Source organism: Mustela lutreola, chromosome 8, assembly GCF_030435805.1.
Source record: "Mustela lutreola isolate mMusLut2 chromosome 8, mMusLut2.pri, whole genome shotgun sequence".
Lineage (NCBI taxonomy): Eukaryota > Metazoa > Chordata > Mammalia > Carnivora > Mustelidae > Mustela > Mustela lutreola.
In genome coordinates this window covers 15,532,206-15,550,798 of record NC_081297.1, presented here as the reverse complement: position 1 = coordinate 15,550,798, position 18,593 = coordinate 15,532,206, and the positions used below count along the sequence as shown (strand labels likewise).

Genomic DNA, 18,593 nt, shown 5'->3' with positions numbered 1-18,593 from the left:
ATAGTGAGTGAGAGTGTATATAGGTGTTTGTGTGAATTAAATGCATTTGAAGAAAGTAATTTTTTAAAAATTGCTGGAATTAGATACAAAAGTCACCCAGAATGTCCTATTCCTCTATCCTGGCTGTAATGCTGGGTGAGCCCATTGTGTGTATTGGAAAACAAATCTTAAAAGAGAAAAATGTGGTTATCTGTTATCTGTTAAAGTTATCTGTGGTTATCTGTTAAAGTTAAAATTCGTTTTTCCCAAATCAAAGTCCATATTAAAGACCAAAGAAGCTTACTATTTCTAATTATGGTAAAAAAAAAAAAAAAAACTTTTGGCAGAGGGTTTGGTTTCATAATACAAGTACTTCCGGAATGGTCTGTTTGGATTTGAATTTGCTAGTCTGTCTGCTGGTCATGTCCTAGGGTAGGTGACCCACATGGGCAGCAGCCATGTGCAGACACACGGAGCTCTCTCCCCAGGAGATCTCTCTCATAAGTTTCCCCCCTGCTGCATAATTCCTGCAACAGTCTTCCCCGGTTAGTTCGTGAAATTTTCAAGTTACCACACAGTCTGGGCAATTTGAAAATTGGCTTGGGTTCATGAGTTCCCTTTACCATCCCTGTATCACAATCTATATATATATTTTTTTAATGCTGACTACTTAAAAAAACAAAACCAAAAAATTGGCCAACTTTGGTTACTTCTCTAGGATTTAGATACTATTCTAGAAGGAACTGTATCATCAGGGGATGATGGAGCAAAATATTTTAGTAGGAAGTGATAAGTTTTTATTTTACTAGACAGTATTAATAGCCAAAAGAATCGGGATCAAGGAAGTACTCACTTCGAGGGGCTTCCAAAAAACCCTACCTACATTACTGCAGTTCTAGAACTCAACCTTTCAGATAGGCAGACATTTTGTTTGAACCCCATAAATGCTTTGGAAGACATCTGTTGTACGGTGCTAAGAGCCTGCATTCTGATACAAGACAGCTCTAGGTTTGCAGCCTGCCCCCTGCTAGCTGCGTGACACCCAGAAGGTCACACACCACTAGAACCATTGCTAGTAATGACAACAGTGAGACCACCTCATATGTACTGAGCGGTAGCTATATGAAGACAGAGTTTTATACTCAGTGCTTTATAGTGTTTTCTATTTATGATCCCATTTAATCCTCATGGAATCCTTGTGAGGGGAGGTCCTATTGTCATCATTTTATAGCCCAAGGAAGAACTGAATTCTTAAAGGACACAGGATGAGCCTAGGTCTTGGGACAAGAACCTGGTGATTCTGTCTCCATGTTCTGAGTTTCTGCCACATCTACCCGCCTCCCTGAGCCATAGTTTCCTTGTCTGCAAGATCTGAACAACAGTAACCTTTGTAGAGTGTTAGCAGGAGGGTCCGAGATTATGGAGTCACACATATCCATTCCTCTTTGCACACATCTCTGCGAACAGAGACAACCTCTACTCACTTGATAGAATTACTACAGGTTCATCAGGGCCAATGAGCAGGGTCACCAAGGACCCCAGCACCTGCTTTGTGACTATTGGGAAGCTTGCCTAGTCATATGAATTCTCTAGTCAACATTCTCCTGTTGGTAAGCTCGCTTTCTCCTTCATGAATCTGTGTTTTTAACTTCTTCCTACAAGATTTTCCTGCTGGCAGCTCTAGCTGCCATGGTGGGATTTTTACCCAGGAAATTTTGTGATGTTATCTGACCTGATAGCATTTAGATACATTTTTAAAGACTGTTGCAAAATCAGAAATCTCAATATAAGGCAGCCACATCCAAGGCAGAAGTCTGGTTCAAAAGTCCCGGCTTCTATGGCAGCCTTGTCATAAACACTAACAACTACCACAGGGCAGCATTACAAAGCACCAGTCACTCTTAATTGTGTGCCGAAAGGCTAAGATGTGTGAACATTAAAGATATGCGTTTTTTACTATTGGAGATACTTTGAGGCCAGACCTACAGAATGCAACAGCTGCCGTCCAGAGCCTTCCTGCACCACGAGATGTTTGTCTGGAAATTCCAGGCCCTGCCAGACAGCTTCTAGTCCTCAGAGGACCCTGCTGGAGGTCACCCAGATGTTCTCTCGCCCCACAGCACCAGCAGGGAATGTACGCTCCACTCCGTATCTGGAGCTCCTTCTGCTCCCTGCCCTTCAGCCATGATGGCTCAAAACCACAGGTCCTAGGAAGGAAGGAATGGTCCTTGGCTAGTCTGTCACACAATTGTTTAAATGCCTACCAGGCTAAAATTTCCATTTCCAAAGCAATCTTTTCCCAGCCTGTGGATCCAGGTCAGAACGCTCTGGGGGGTTTGTTAGAAATGCAGATTCCTCTGCCTGTCTATTTGGACTGTGTGATCATTCGTTTCTCTTGTTAGAAAGGAAGCCCTGAAGAGTAAAAACTGGTCTGTTCCCCCAATAGTGTGTGGCACCCAGTATGTGCTCAATACATATTTGTGGAAAGAATTAATTCCTGGGCCTGATAACTGACCTCCTGAATCAAAATCCCTAGGAGCGGGGCCAAGGAATCTGCATTTTAAAGGCACGCCCAAGTTATTTTTATGCACACTTAAATTTTAAGAACCCTTGTTCTAAAGTAATTGAGCAAATTCTAAGATAAACAGAAAGATGAAAAGTTTGGGCCCCAGAGGCCCCCATACTAGCTGTCTGGCCAGTCATTAAGGTAGAGTCACCAAATTACTATCAACCCTGAGTTAAACTTCTGCCTTCTGCTCACGTAACCTCCAACAAATACCTGCTACCTTCAGGCTCTGGGATCCTAAGTGGACAGAACAAGTATCTTGGGCAGAGTGCCCAAGGGTATCTGGAACCTGCCCCCCCTCCCCCATCAAGAGCCACAACCATTGCTTTCTACCTGAACTTGATTATTTTACCAGCCCGCCCCAAAACTCTGATAGGGAAATGGAACAGATTGTCTGTTCATTACTGTTTTCCCCAGCGTGCTTGAATGACAGTTCTGATCCAGGAAAGTCAGATATTATCGGTAAGGATTTATCTTATCTTAAAAGACTCCAATCTTTCTAAATAGGTTTCCTATCTATTTGACCTTTCTAGGAAGCTTAGTGTCTTCTGTCTAGTTACAATCAACCTTTTACCAACATTTGATCTTGGCCAGTCACCTTCCTTCTCTTGGCCACTTCCTCATTGGAAAAATGAGACAATTAGACTGGAAACAGGTCTTCATCCCCTTCTGATTATAATATACCCTGATCTGTGACTTCTGGGTGACACCTTACTGCCTATGCTTAACAAAACACCCCCGTGTGATTAGACCCCCGAATTGCCGCTCTCAACCTTGTCACCCAAAACTCTCCAAAAGAGAGTGTTTTACTCTCCTTGGGCACGTAGAAAACTAGGGAAAGTTGGGGATTTGCAAACCGTTTCTGAGAATCCTCTCTCAGCTTCTACATTTACCTAGAAAAATACAATGACCATTTTAATGTGCTGAAAGCTTTATGTAAAAGACAGCTTCAATGCCCAAATTTCCTCTGAAAATTATTTTATTTATTTTTTATATTTTATTATATATTTTATTTATATTTTATATTTTATTTTATTATTTGATTTTATTTATATCAGCGCTGAAGCAAGGTGTTTGAGCATAGCCTGATCTAGAGACATGGAAAATCACTGCTTCGTGGGCTGCCCCCAAGGCTGAGCTGTGAAGTGTAGGGAGAAGTGTAGGGAGTGAACTCCTTGCTTTTCCCTTCCCTCTGTCCCTCCTTCAGAAGCCCCGTCTCATCAAAGTTCCCCAGAGGTGGGCTGCTCCCACCCCAGATTGTACCCTTACCACCATAGATAGGTTCACTGCCCTTGGTCCCAAACCAGCCTGACTAATGACTGGCAACTTGTCCCTTCCTGTTGCCAGATAATTGCGTTTTAACTGCCTTCCTTTGGAAGACAGCTTCACATAAATTAGTGGTTCTTAAGGCGTTCAGGCCTAATGTCTGCTTTACATGCCAGCTCCTCTGCAGTGCCTCCTTTGCAAGCCTGGAATGAAAGTTGCTGGAAATAAAACTTACTATATGATGCTCGAAGTATTTTTGTAAAATGGGTGTTAGGAAAGTAAGTCATAATAGAATAACAAATTTCAGTATGTAAAACTTAGAAGATAGAATGAAGTAGCCCAATGCTTGCTCTATACTTTGAGTCACAGGGACAGCCAGGAATGGATTATTGACCTCAAGACAAATACCAGCCCCTCCCCACACTGCTCCCTAAATGCCAATAGCCTTTCCCATCTGTTATTGTGACAACCTCCTGCCCATAATTTATTTTTCCAAACTGCCTTTTAAAAACCTAAATCGATGACCCTGATGTGAAAAGTTAAGCCAGTTTAGCAACCTCAAGAGAGCTATTTTAAAATTTTTTCACTGTTGGGGCGCCTGGGTGGGTTGAAGCCTCTGCTTTCGGCTCAGGTTATGATCTCAGGGTCCTGGGATCAAGTCCCGCATCGGGCTCTCTGCTCAGCGGGGAGCCTACTTTCCCCTCTCTCTCTGCCTGCCTCTTTGCCTACTTGTGATCTCCGTCTGTCAAATAAATAAATAAAATCTTTAAAAAAAATTTTTTTTTACGGTTCCTGGCACCAGGCAACAACTCTCTCCTTTCCCTGTTTTTACCCCCCAAAGTCCTGGGAGATGGATGTCATCATACATAACAATCTCAACAATAAAACCTAACAATGATGGAGTGCTTCCCACATGCCAAGCACTTTTAAAATCATTTTGCAGTTATCAACTCACTTAAACCTCATAACTCCATAAGTAATATTATTATCACTGTGTTCCAGGGACAGTAATGAGAGGCACAGAGAAATCAAGTCACCTGACTAAGATCACACATCTAGCTACATCTCTCTTTTTGTAGAAACCAACTCCTTTGATTATTATAATAATGGAGTTTTATAATTAGCCTAGAACTATCTGTGTTTTTATTTTAGGAAAGAAACATTTCGGGGAGGAAAGAAAGGATGTTTCTTTTTCCAAAGTCCGTGTATCTAATTGTTTTGAAATTTGAGCCCATGTTTTTCTGGCCAGCTTCAGGCTTTTAGTACTTAGAATGTAATTAGGTAGCTTTTTTACTTAATATTTTCATTCAATTGTTTCAAAGGGATTTCTCTTCTTGGCATGTCATCTATATGTGAAATCGCAGCTACATTCATTCGAAGATTGGGAATACAAATCTCTATTCTGTACTGTCCTTTCATTGCCAAGTGTTTCATGCCAAAGCAGGCTTGTTTTTAACCGAGTTAGGGGGATGACCTAAAAAGCAGGTTGTGTGTAGCCTAGAGGGCCCCGTGGCCGTTCTAACAGCACCGTGTGCTCATGAGTCCCCTCCATGTGTCAGAAATTACATCCTGTATCTTTCAGGAAGAAACTGTGTTTCTTCCTGGAAACAGTCAACGAGTTGTTTTAACTGATCATTTAGGGTTGACCTCCTACCCTGATGCGGCTGCTTGTGAAGACCACAAAGTAAACTATTCGAAGCAAACCTCTAATGTATTTATTTTTCCTTTCAGGGGGAAAATGATCCCATCTGATCTTGAAAGAAGGATCCTTGAAGCCAAACAAAAAGTAAGTGTTTGTAGGGAGCTTCATCCAGCCCATAACAAGCTAAGGGTACATATTTCTGATTCCATCCAGTGGAGAACACTCTTTGGTTTGGGATTGTTTTGTTTGTTTGCTTTTGGGGTTTTGGGTGGGGCTGTACTGGGGGGCAGAGGGAAAGGGAGAGAGAATCCCAAACAAGGCCCACACCCAGTACAGAGCCCAGTGCGGGGCTGGATCTCACAACCCTGAGATCATGACCTGAGCCAAAAATCAAGAGTCAGACACTTTACCAACTTAGTCACCCAGGTGCTGCCATTTTGGTTTTGTTTTGAAAAGAGGACCCAATTCTCAACCTCCCTGCTTTACTGAGAATATGGGATTTTTGTATCTAGTCATTATTCATTTCTCTGAGTTGCAGCCCCTGCTTTGGAAAGATCTAAGTTGCTGTTTAAATAATATACCCTGTGATAACATAGACGGTGATGCTGTAGGAGTTCCTACAGCATTTGTCTTTTTATGCGCTGAGAGTTGGCATTAAACAGACATCCATTTGAAAGATCATTTTCACAAGTGGAAGAAACCACAACACCAATGCACCATGAGTTACCACGGTGTGGTTATTTGAAAGGGGCCAATTTTTCCTGCCTAGGAATATGGTTATGATTGGCTCTCCAAGCATCTTTTTCTCTGGCAAGCAATTTAGAAGTCATAGAAGCAGCAAGTTCTGGAGACCTCTGAAGGATTCCCACAAAGCTCTATAAAGTCATTTCTATCCCTGGGTGGTTTGCAAACCGGAGAGCTTGTTTGTAGAACTCCCTTAATGTAACTTTTAGTGGATAGGACCTACAGTTCCTCATTCAGTGGCAGGCTATGTGCGTTTGATTATTATCAATTTAGGAGCAGTTATTCTTTCTCTGCCTTTTCTTTTTCTTTTTCTTTTTCCTATAAAGTGGCAGCAGGAGGTTCCCCATGCTTCTGTATTCTAACTACTTCTAGGCTAATAAACCACAAGATTAAACCTTTGCTGCCACCTAAAGATGGACTCCGACATCCTGTCACATCACCGCTCTGTTCATTCTGTTTGAGGCGCTCTTCTACTAGCTTCTAGCAACTTTCATTTAGCCAGAGCCAGTCAGATTGCAGACTACTTAGATAATGGTCATGGCTTATTGTCCAGTCCACATGAACCCTTCCCTCTAAGGCATCCCAAATAAATGATCTCACGGTTTTCCAAAAAGGAATAATGGGGTCAGTCGGATTTCCTTCCCCTTATTTTTTTGCCTGCTCACTCTAGGGGACTGTTATGTACAAGTAAGATTAGAAAGTGAGCAAAAAGGAAGACTAGAAAGTGGACAAAGTTGGGGGGAGGAGTATCTACCTGGGCTATATAAATGGCTGCAGGCCACCATAAAGCTCCCTCACCTCTGGGTCCAGTGCGGCCTCTCCTGGGAACCAGTGTCTGTTCTCCTAAGGCAATGGGCAGGTCCAACAGAATGGCCTGGAGAACTCAGATCCTGGAGATCTAAAATATCCTCCCAGGCTCTAAAGGGCCAACAGTCCTCGTCATGGTTCTAAAACTGGAGATGTATGTATGACAGAGGGAGAATATCCGCTGTTTTTATCAGCTTAAAAAAATAATAATAATAATCAGGACTCCTTGGTGGCTTAGTTGTGTGTAAGTGTCTGCCTTCAGCTCAGATCATGATCTTAGGGTCCTGGGATCGAGTCCAGGGTCCGTCAGGCTCCCTGCTCAGCGGGGAGTCTGCTTCTCCCCTCTACCTCTGCCTGCTGTTCCCCTTGCTTGTGCGCTCGTGCACACGCTCTCTCTCTAACAAACAAACAAAATCTTTTTTAAAAAATAAAAAAAAAAAAAACCCTTGACACCCTGTTTGACATTGTTTGGGGGCTTTCCTGTTTGTGTAGGGATTTGTTCCTTTCCTTGTGAGCGCCACGGCTGGGACCACTGTGTACGGAGCATTTGACCCCCTCTTGGCGGTTGCTGATATTTGCAAAAAGTACAAGATCTGGATGCATGTGGATGTGAGTATCCCATAGGGGCGGCCACGAAAACGTCCTTGCACGTTTATTCATTTGAGGCTCATGGAATGAAATCTGTTTTCTCTCTCTTTCTCTGGCTCTTTTTTTTTTTTTTTTTTTTCCTTTGGGAGCCTATTTTCAGAATGGGGATATTTAAGCTTTTGAAGAGTGCAGAGACAAAGTAGCACACAACTCACACAAACCCCAACATTGACTGGAGGAAGTCAGAGGCTGACCTGCCTCAATGTCCCCAACATGATAATATGCTTATTTGTATGACCAGTATACCCAAGCTGAGCATTTAGCTCTTGATTCTTCAGCCCGTAACATCCTTGGAGGAATGTAACTGCGCACTTCCACACACAACCACACACATGCAGTTTCTACTTCCCTACAAGAATGATCCAAGAGGTAGAAAAGAGCTACATTTACATAGGAAGCCCCGGGGGTGGGGGGCACTCAAACTCAAGTCAGATATTTGTATATTGGGAGAGGAAAGCAGACGCCGAGAGCTTGCTTACTAGGAAGTATGGGCCTCCAGAATTCCAGTTTCTTAGCTGAGCCAGCTAAAAAGATAAATTATATTTGAAATGTTTTTGACTCCAGACCTAGTCACACTGAAGATGTGCCCACCAAAACATTTTCAAATTAAAAAAAAAAAAAATTGTCAAGATTTAGAAGGACAAATAGAAGCAATTTAAGCTTAGACCAGTATGACTCAAAGTGTGGTTCAAAGACCAGCTGTTATCTGCGGACGGCTTGTTACTAATCCACTATTACTCAGCAAGGCTAAACCAGGAAGATTTCCATGATCCCCCAGTGTTCCCCTGCATAGGGGTGACCAGTCTTCTTTTCCTCCCCTGATTCACAGTGTGAGTTGTTCTTCTATGATCTTCCTTTCGCAGGCAGCTTGGGGTGGGGGATTACTGATGTCCCGGAAGCACAAATGGAAACTGAGCGGCGTGGAGAGGTACACCCACTTTTCTTGTTAACGATGTAATGTGTGAAAGCTAAATGTGAAAAGCAAGTTGCATACAATTTCCAAGCACTCTTGAAGCACATGTGAGCACATGTCTGCAGTGTTGGTGTGCCTTGTCCTGTGTGGTCATAGACCGATGAATATCATGTGTAAATAACAGAAAGACATCCAATGCTCTATTCAGTGGCCCAGGCAGAATGTTTCTCAAATAGAGATTCCTACCTGGAGTCCATGGTTGGCCAGAGGACTCAGGAATGACCTTCCTACAATCTCTGAACCAACAACCAAAGTTATTTAAAACCTATTGACAGGTCATAGTTTCCTAAGGAGAAGATCTATCCTAAAAGGATAACTTCCACTGCTGCAAGTAAGCCAACAGATGACTTTGCACTGTATAATTTATCAGCATTGAAAGCATGGGTTTGGGGTTTAATACGACCAGTGGAAAGCAAAACATACTTGTGAGAGCATCATTTCATGGTTTCATTCCCATGATAATTTCCTTTTTTTAAATGTCGCTTTGATGCCACAAAGCAGCTTTTTTTTCCCCCAGAGACTAAGCAGTAGATGGTTGAGAAAAGCTACTAAACCTAAAAGAGGTGAAGAGGTGATATTTAATTAACGTAAGACATATTCAGATCTCAAGAGAAAAGGGGAAAAAAAATGATAGAAGGCAAAATCAGCCTTGGGCTTTGCTGACCGTGCGCAGAGGAAGCTCGGCATTCCCCAGTTCTCCCATGATATCCTGGCAGGTCAGCAGCAGAGGTGAGCTCTGACCCTCCAGGCAACTAACTGAGAAAGCCTGAGCTTGTCAGAGAGGCTGCCAAGGGCCCACCATGTCCTGCCGAGTAGCCAGATGCCGCCCAGGAAGAGTTTCCCACTAGATCTGCCGCTAGACACCTTGGCATAGTTTCTGTTCCAGGATGAGGGGAGGAGCCACTGGAGCGTGGGAGCACCTGTCGGCACAGACGCCGCGGCCAGCCTGGGATGGATGTGCAGGGCGGATTCTGCGATGCTCAGGACCACTCACATGCAGAGAACCCGATGGGGTGGGGGTCACCGAGGCAGAGTCAGGGGTACAGTGCCTCGCTCGTGGAAGACTTGAGAGACCAGCTGAGGCCCAAGTCAGCAGGGCAGCTGTCCCTGGGCCAGCCAGCTGGGGTCAGGCGCTGGCAGGGAGCACCCCTGTGCCCTGATGGCAGTTTCCCATTTAGCGATGGGAGGCTGAAGGCGGGCAGAGCCCCAGCCAGCCTGAGCTAGTCTTGGCCTCTGCCTCTGGTCCTCTGGGGCTCCTCCCTTGCCCAGTTCCTTTTTGCCATGAAGATCTCTATGAAAGCAGACACTTAAAGAGAAGGTAATGCACTACACAGGGAGAGATGATGGTAGGGTAAAAAGAACAGCTTGGAAGGTGCCTGCTCAGATGATCAGAGTAAAACCAAATTCTCGTGCTTTTAAGAGCTGGCCTGTCCACAGTACTTTCTCTCCTTCGGTTTCTTTCTGACTGGCACAAAAAGTAAGCGTCTATTATTGTACCTTTAATGCCCCCTAGGACTCTGAGTGCTGAAAGCCCTGGCGTGTCCTCCCCAGTGATGACTTAAAAGCTCGCTAAATTACCCACCCTGAGCCTTGGAAAAATAAACACCCACACATTTTTTAACTAAAGACTATTATTTCGGAGCAAAGCTTTGAACATTCACCATGGAACACGGAGTCTCCTCCAATTGCCGCAGTTCTGAAACCCTATTGTCACTGGATCTACACAGTCCAAGAGCCAAAGATGAAGTCCCAGAAAATGAGGGGCTGCCACCTACGTGCCCGAGACCATCTGTCTTGCTGACTTATTGGCAAAAGGCACACCATCTTTGCTGAATATGGTTGTAGAGCCAGTGGAAACCCCTTGGCATAATGGGCATGAGCATTCGTTTAGGGACAGAAATTTGACTCCGTTGGGGGTGCCCAGTTTCCCAAGGAGTCACTCTAAAGGGGAAGAAACTGGTGGTCAATCTTGTCCCCAGATCAGGAGGTGCTCCCATGCCCGGACAGTCATCCTCTTAACAGAATGGCACAAGTAACCAGAGCCTACCCGGCCCTCCCTGCAAGTACCTACCAAATTCTTAGTAACGGCTTTCTTCCTTGCTAATGCTGTCAAATCTTCTAGAGACAGCATAGCCGAGAGGGTGGCCCTAGCAGTCCCAAGTATGCTTCTGTGCGCTGGCCACTCTCTCCTTTAATCCTTTCCCACAGCACGCTGCGGCTTGCCTGCAGTGTCCCCCTGTGGCCGCCCCCTCTGAAGGCTTTCTGGCCCAGCTGAAGGTTTTGGAACAACATCAGCCTTATTACCCATCACTGTCCTCACTCCTGCGCCAAGAGCCAGGGGTTTAGAAATTCAGTTCAGGAGAGATTGAACCTCTGCCCTATGCAAGGCCCAGCAGCAGGCCCAGCGAGGGCTCAGAGACGACTGTGGTGTGAAGCCTGTTTTCAGAGGGCTCGGAATCTAGCGGGAAAGAGTGACAGCCAATGATGGCTTCAGTCAAAGCAGAGGAAGTAAAGGCTCAGAGGCAGACAAGCGAGCTGATTGGCAAGCACAGAGAAAGGGATGATTCCTGCTAAACAGGGTCATTCAAGGAAGCCTTCGCACGGGGGTGGGCACTCGTGCTGCCTCGGGTGGAAGTGAAAGATGGATGCTCAAGGTGAAGATCAAGGGCACGGAGGTCTGGAAGGGTCCTTGGAGGAAGTCCAGATAAGTTTGGAGGGAGCCTGTGGGACTCACGGCTGTGACTGGGAAGCTCGTGGGGTGTCCACAAGTGTTGCGCAGGGAGTCTCAGTGGAGGGCCTGCCCACAGGGCCAAGTGGGATCCATAAATCCCTGAGCTGAGGGTCCCTGCTGTAGGAGCCACTATTTTGCATGGACAGCATTCTATACCTCAGCTTGGAGTGGGGAATGAAATCCCTTGTCATAGCAGCCATGGGCAGGGGACGGAGAGGGTAGGGGGCAGTGAGGGGACAAATCATATGATCTCACCTGCCCTTTGGAGAGACAGCTCTGGATTCAGAGGAGATGGAGGCCAGGGACCCAGTAGAAGCCACTGAGCTCTTGAGAATGTCCAGGTGAGGGGTAGCGGTGGTGGGAGAAGCTGGGGGTACAAACCAGGCGGTAGCAGCCGGGAGGGCCATGAATGGAGGGACCCAGCAGTATGGCTAATCCAGGCAATAGGACGAACCATCACAGGGAGCTGCTCGTCTACAGGACTACGTATAATTCAAAGAACCGGTGTTTCTGTTGACCGCCCCTGCTTCTGAAACATTCTATGTGTTTATATACATAAGTCGCTTTCTAGTTACACGAAGAGCCTTGTATATTACAGAATGCTTTGGCACTCTTTGTATATAATACTTCTTTTTGACTTATTTTCCAATACTTTAAGAAATTCCAGAGACTTCCCATCTTTTTTTTTTTTTTTTTTTTAGATTTTCTTTATTTATTTGGTGCACAGAGAAAGATCACAAGTAGGCAGAGAGAGAGGGGGAAGCAGGCTCCCTGCTGAACAGAGAGCCCGACGTGGAACTCAACCCCAGGACCCTGAGACCATGACCCGAGCCAAAGGCAGAGGCTTAACCCACTGAGCCACCCAGGCACCCAAGACTTTCCATCTTGACAGACTTTATAGACTTCTATATGTTGAAAAGTATGGGGGACCTTTTTGTGTAGGTATCTTTGACCCAGCTAGCATTAGCTTGCTGTACTCTCTGAAACATCTTCCTCCAAAATTCCAAGCATGAAGTACTACAGAATAAAGCACTTTATACAGAGTTTTAAGGAAAAAAAAAAAAAAAAAAGCTAGAACTGAACGGGGAGATGTTGGGAGAGCCAGAAGAAGAAAAGGTTGCTAACACGCTGAGGTTTGAGAGCTGGATGTGTGGGAGGAAGACAGTGTGAGGCGCTGAGGCACAGAACACACGAGAAAGAACAGATCTGGAAGGATGAGGAGGGGCAAGTTAATGAGTTTTGTGGGGTCTGCTAAGTTTGAAGAGCAAATGAGGGCACAAGAACAGGTCTTAAGATAGCCCTCAGGGAGTCAGCTCTCTGTAACTTAGAGTAAATCAGAGAAGCCACGTGACTGAACTTCACAGCAAAACACTTTGAAATGAACCTGGGGCTGTTTTTCATAAATTGCCAACATTTCTCAAACAAACTAAGGGCATGTCACTGAATCACTCTGTGCAGCTTTTTGCTGCGTTTATGAGGCAGCCCCTCTGCGAGAGAGGCAGGACAGCAAACTCAGTGAAGGTCGTTGTGGGGCTCGGCAGCATCTACTCTAGTCTTTGAAAGATAAGTTGGCCACTGCATCTAAACAAACACCTCCAGTCAGAGAAATTTTCTTCCCCATCAGGTGTCATTACTAAAAAAGCTGAGTTTTGTCAGGATTAGGTATGAAGCTATGGAATATTCTAGAAGAAGTGTATATGCACTCAATGGCACAAAGTATGTAAATGATAGAATTGGAATTGATAGTAGGATCCAACCTTATTTAATGCTTACTGTGTACCAGAAGATGAGCTGGCCTATTCACTGATTCAGATGGATCCCCAGGCCAATAAGCAATCTCCGACTGGCCAGCTGATGCTCGCCATTCATCAGACAGAAGAATGGGATCGCTCCCAGATTTTCATTTCTACCAAGGTTCTTGCACCTTGAGTGCAGGGAGCAGGTGAGCCCAGGTCTGTTGTTCAGCCAGAGAACAGGCAGTGACCCACAGCTGCCCTGGTTGCTCTACTTTCCCTCTTCTTGTGCCTCTGTTTATACCAGAGACCTCTGTTTATACCAAGGTCACATTCATGATTCTCATCCCCAAGGATCCCTTAGGCTCTCAGAAGACATGCACAGGGGTTCATCTGGCCTGATAAATACATCAAGTGAGCAATGGGAACCCACTCATCGAAGGGACATTTGCTTTCCCTGGGAGCTGGAGGGGGAGCTGGTTGGAACAGTTCAGGGGGAGTGAGGGAGAGAAGATGAATGAAGTTGAAGTCTGAAGAGAAAATAACACTTGATCACTGATCTTACTTAACAATAAGTAAGATTTATCCAAGTGAAGCAAAGGGAGATGAATTCCAGGAAGAGAAAATAGCATTAAGAGACCCAGGAGCTTAAAAATAGAATTTTCTGAGAATAAAAAATAATCTGGTGTGATGAAAATGGTGTCATGAAAAATGAAAATGGGCATGGGATAGAGCGAGGACACAAGACTGAACATATGGCCTGTACGCACCCCTGATGCCCTTGATGGCATCATCATCATCATCTTTATTTTTATCATTACTACTACTACTACTACTACTACTACTACCACTACTACTACAAGAATATGACAAAGAACTATGGTTGAGACGTTCAAAAAGCATAAATCCTTGACCATCTCTATTGATGGAACTTAGAGAGAGATTGCATCTCTACTGATGGGAGAGCATCATGATTCTCAAGTGTGTTGGGAGAAAATAGTTTGGAAACTGCTATCAAAGCCATAGCTTATCCCACCTGTGGTCTAGAAGGACGTATCTAAGTCAGAGAAGAGATGGAAATGGGATGAACTAGAAGCAATTATGAAAGGACAGATATAAAAAATGTAATTCATTTGAAGAGGAAGAAGGAGAAGATGGTGAGAAGAACAAAATTAAGCAGTGAAACGAACCATCGCTCCGAGCCCCAGGCCACTATAGTAGTGACTCCAGGAACAACAGAGGCACGCGAGGATAACCCCTTCACCTGCATGGTGCCCTCCTCGTTGGCCGCCAAAGGCAGGATGCGGGAGTGGATGACCCCAGTCACTCAAAGGGACTCTCAGACCATATGGAGGCTAGCCAAATTCCTCCATGGGAGCTAAGGGAGGGAGCCCATGAAGATGCCCACACTTGCTTACTCTTTCTGTAGATGAAAAAAAGGTTGTAGATTTAAGAGTCCACATCTTTTTTGGTAAATTTAGCATGAGAAATAGTGGTAAGAACCTCAAAGCTCTGTTGTCCTGGCACAGGACCTTGTAGTCTGAGCCAGTCATAGGTGCCACACTTTTAAATCCATTTCTTTCCTTTAGGGCCAACTCTGTGACATGGAACCCCCACAAGATGATGGGCGTCCCTTTGCAGTGCTCAGCTCTCCTGGTTAGAGAAGAGGTACGTCTTTCCTGATTCATGACCCAGTCCATCAGTGGAGTTTGGTAGAGTAAATGTGTGTAGTGACAGAATCCAAACACAGGATGATTCACAGGCTAGAATAGTGAGCCATACCCGAAAAAGGGGAATTATTCATGAGGATAATTATGAAGTCCTGTTCTTATTTCCATGTATAGGATGGTTCTATTTTGAGTCAACAAGACAGGCATGTTTCATACATGGCTAAATTGTACTGTGTGTGTTTGTGCATGTGTCAGGCTTACTTTATTTAGCATAATGTTTGCAAGGTTCATTTATGTCATAGCACAAACCCAAATTTCATTCCTTTTGTGGCTGAACAATATTCCATTGTGTGAATATACCACAGTTTGTTTATCCATTCATCCTTCAGTGGACATTTGGGTTAATTCTGCTTTTTGGCTGTTATGAATAGAGCTACTCTGAGTGTTTGTGGACAATTATTTGTTTGACTCTCTGTTTTCAAATGACAGACCTGTTTTCAATGGAGGAATGGAGCTGCTGAATCATATGGTAATTCTGTATTTACCTTACCGAGGATCTGCCAAAGTGGCTGAACAATTTTATTTTCCCACCAGCATGCATGAGAGTTCCAACTTACTCTACATACTTGCCAACACTTCTAAGAAAACAGGGCTAAATTTAGCTCTTAAATTTAGGTCTTTGAACCCTTTTGAGTTAATGTTTGTGTATGGTGTGAGGTAGGAGTTTGCATGCGGATACTCCATTCTCCCACTACCATTTATTGAAGAGACAACTCTTTCTCCATTGAATGGTCTTGGCACCCTTATTGACAATCAATCAGCCATAGATATATGGGTTTAGCTACATTGTACTTGTGAAAAGGACATAGAACGTGTTAGGTTGTACTCAGCAAGGTCAACCATGAGTCAAGAGAAACTTAGCATTCATAAAATATTAATGAGTTAATAAAAGCAGAGTGTCAGGATGAGGAAGGTTGTAGTCTCCCACCGTCCTCTGGATAAACCATGCCTTGAGTGGTTGCTTAGGTGAAGGCCAGATTGTTTTGGGGATCCTATCAAGCTAGGGTTCCAACAGTGGAAAACAATTGGTGAACATGTGAGAGGGATGACTGAAATAACTAAGGATGTTTAACTTTAAAGAGAAAAAGAAACTTGAAGGGCTGGAGGATGACAGCCTTCACAGTTTAAATGACTTGCAAGGGGAAGAGATTCATTTTTTCCTTGCAGCTTTGGGGAAGTGGGTCAGTAGTACTGGGTTTGATTTGGTGGCTCAATCAGACTATGCCATGACTTTAGGTCTGCCTTCCAGTCAATCAAAGGAAAGCTCTTCTAAAAATTAAGCTTCCCCAAAGGCAATGAATGCTTTCCATTGGAATAAACTCACTGCCAGAAGAACTGATTGGAGATTGGACAGCCAATTATTAGTAAGAGGATAGAAAAGATTCCTTCACTGAGAAGGAATAAAATAAGCTCTAAGGTCCCTTCCAAATCCAAGAGCTATGATGCTCTAACAGCATGTCCCTTATTGAGATACAAGAAAAATACTGCTGTACAGGACTGTATTAAGTATTCTGTGATAAGAGAGTTCGGGGTTTAAAAAAACTTGGGATATTTTAGATTAAAGAGTGAAAAGGAAGTTTTGTTACCTCAGGGCATATCAGAGCCTTTAATGTGCTGATATATATTGAAACTATCCTTGAAGAAGGGATTTAGGATGTTGAGTCTCCTTAATTTATTTGACCCTGGGACTTTCTTTTATATCAACTATTTGACAACACAGCAATTATTAGTGCACTTATAATCATTGGCCACATAACAGTCTATAACTGTTTGATGGGTTGGAATCAGAGTATTGTCTCATCAGGGCCCTTTGCGTGAAAAACATGACTTTCATTTATCCTTTTGTACAGTGAGACTGGTGCTGGCCAGCCTTTGGGAGGGCCTGTGTTTTGAGTTGTTTTTCCTATCCCAGGTCTGCTTTATCCACCATTCCAGAGCCTGGGGTGATCTCCCTTACAACTGGTGGCACCTTTTTGTGAGCGAGATTGCATGTCAAGCTTCTGTGACCACAAAATGAAACAGAAGCACCTATTGCAATATTCAATCTTATTGGTCTTTGAGTAAATTTTCTTTTTCAAATCCATTGTCATTCTATGGCTCTATTACAATTATTTAATTTCCCTCACTCTCAATGAATTCCACTGCCATTGAAGCCCAAACTATAGGGTCAAGCCCAGCTTCATTGCCTACCATCTGGGCTTTCAGGACTCAGTTAAATTGTAGTTGCAATACATTGTTTTCATTGGGTACTTTTTTTTTTTTTTTTAAAGAATTTTCACTTCTAACTTCAACTAGGTGATCATGTTTTAGTCTTCTCTTGTCATGAGTCACAAGGGAAAAAAACAACAAATGCCAAAGCTTTTGTAAAATCACAGTTATACTGTAGATAATGAAAGAGTTGAAGGCTTCCTGTGGTTCGTGACAAATGGAAACCTGGTAGGGTTTCTGGTGAGGAGACTGACAATGCTGTTTTAGTCAGAGCGCATGATTCATTCACTGTTCTTTGGAATAGTTCAGTCACTTTGCCACCCATTTTCCATACTAAGCTTCTGGTGCTGGGACAAATTAATGATCATTGGCAGTGAAACATCCCACTCTAACCACCCCAAGCAACTGAGTATAAAAATGCAGCAGTAACCACTCTTGAAAGGGGACTGTGGCATTTGAAAGATTGGGTACTTAAGACATCTCAGGATAACAATGTCTTTATTGTTTTAGATGTCAGCACACGAAATAAGTCAATCAGAGAAAGACAACTATCATATGATCTCCCTGATATGAGGAAGTGGAGATGCAACATGGGGGGTTAAGGGGGTAGGAGAAGAATCAATGAAACAAGATGGGATTGGGAGGGAGACAAACCATAAGTGACTCTTAATCTCACAAAACAAACTGAGGGCTTGCTGGAGGAGGGGTGTTGGGAGAAGGGGGGTGGGGTTATGGACATTGAGGAGGGTATGTGCTATGGTGAGTGCTGTGAAGTGTGTAAACCTGGCGATTCACAGACCTGTACCCCTGGGGATAAAAATATATTATATGTTTATAAAAAATAATTTAAAAAATAAATAATTTTTAAAATGTATATTAAAAAAAAAGATTTCAGCACATAACAATAACAATAAACTATCTCAAAAGCTATGACTTCCAAAGAGGATGCAAGCCCTAATAGCCAAATGATAAAGTCCTTAAACTAAGTACGGGTGAAACACTAGATGAATCTGACTATTAGTATTTTACAGAACCAAAGGGATTTTAAAGTATTTTAATTACAACAAAACCAAAACAGCAGGATGTTCCCTCAAAGAATGAACACTATACTCTGATGAAGATTGTTACTTTTTTTTTTAAGATTTTATTTATTTACTTGACAGAGATTACAAGTAGGCGGAGAGGCAGGCAGAGAGAGAGAGAGGAGGAAGCAGGCTCCCCATGGAGCAAAGGGCCTGTTGTGGGGCTTGATCCCAGGACCCTGGGATCATGACCTGAGCTGAAGGCAGAGGCTTTAAACCACTGAGCCACCAGGTGTCCCTGATTATGATTGTTGCTAAAGAAACAAGCATTCTCTCAAATGGAGAGTTAAAGCATATATGCCCTTGTTATTAACCTGTAGTTACATTTGACCCTGAGTCATTTAACCCACAGAACTGTCCTATCGCAACAGCTCATCCTGTCCGGATATTGGTCCCATTTTATTTTATTTTTCACCTGTTCAGAGAGAGAGCGAGAAAAGACAGTGCACATGTGCATATGCCGAGCACACAAACAGTGGTGGGA

The 18,593-nt window shown here is 43.7% G+C and overlaps 1 protein-coding gene across 1 annotated transcript in view; it reads left to right on the top strand.

Annotated features, from left to right (window-relative positions):
* The window catches only part of GAD2 (glutamate decarboxylase 2), a 76,084-nt gene that overhangs the window by 42,183 nt on the left and 15,308 nt on the right, over positions 1 to 18,593 (top strand). The window contains exons 9-12 of the mRNA XM_059183891.1: positions 5,543 to 5,597; positions 7,497 to 7,613; positions 8,516 to 8,580; positions 14,679 to 14,757. Of these exons, the coding sequence (XP_059039874.1) occupies positions 5,543 to 5,597; positions 7,497 to 7,613; positions 8,516 to 8,580; positions 14,679 to 14,757 (316 nt within the window). The remainder of the gene's footprint in view (positions 1 to 5,542; positions 5,598 to 7,496; positions 7,614 to 8,515; positions 8,581 to 14,678; positions 14,758 to 18,593) is intronic.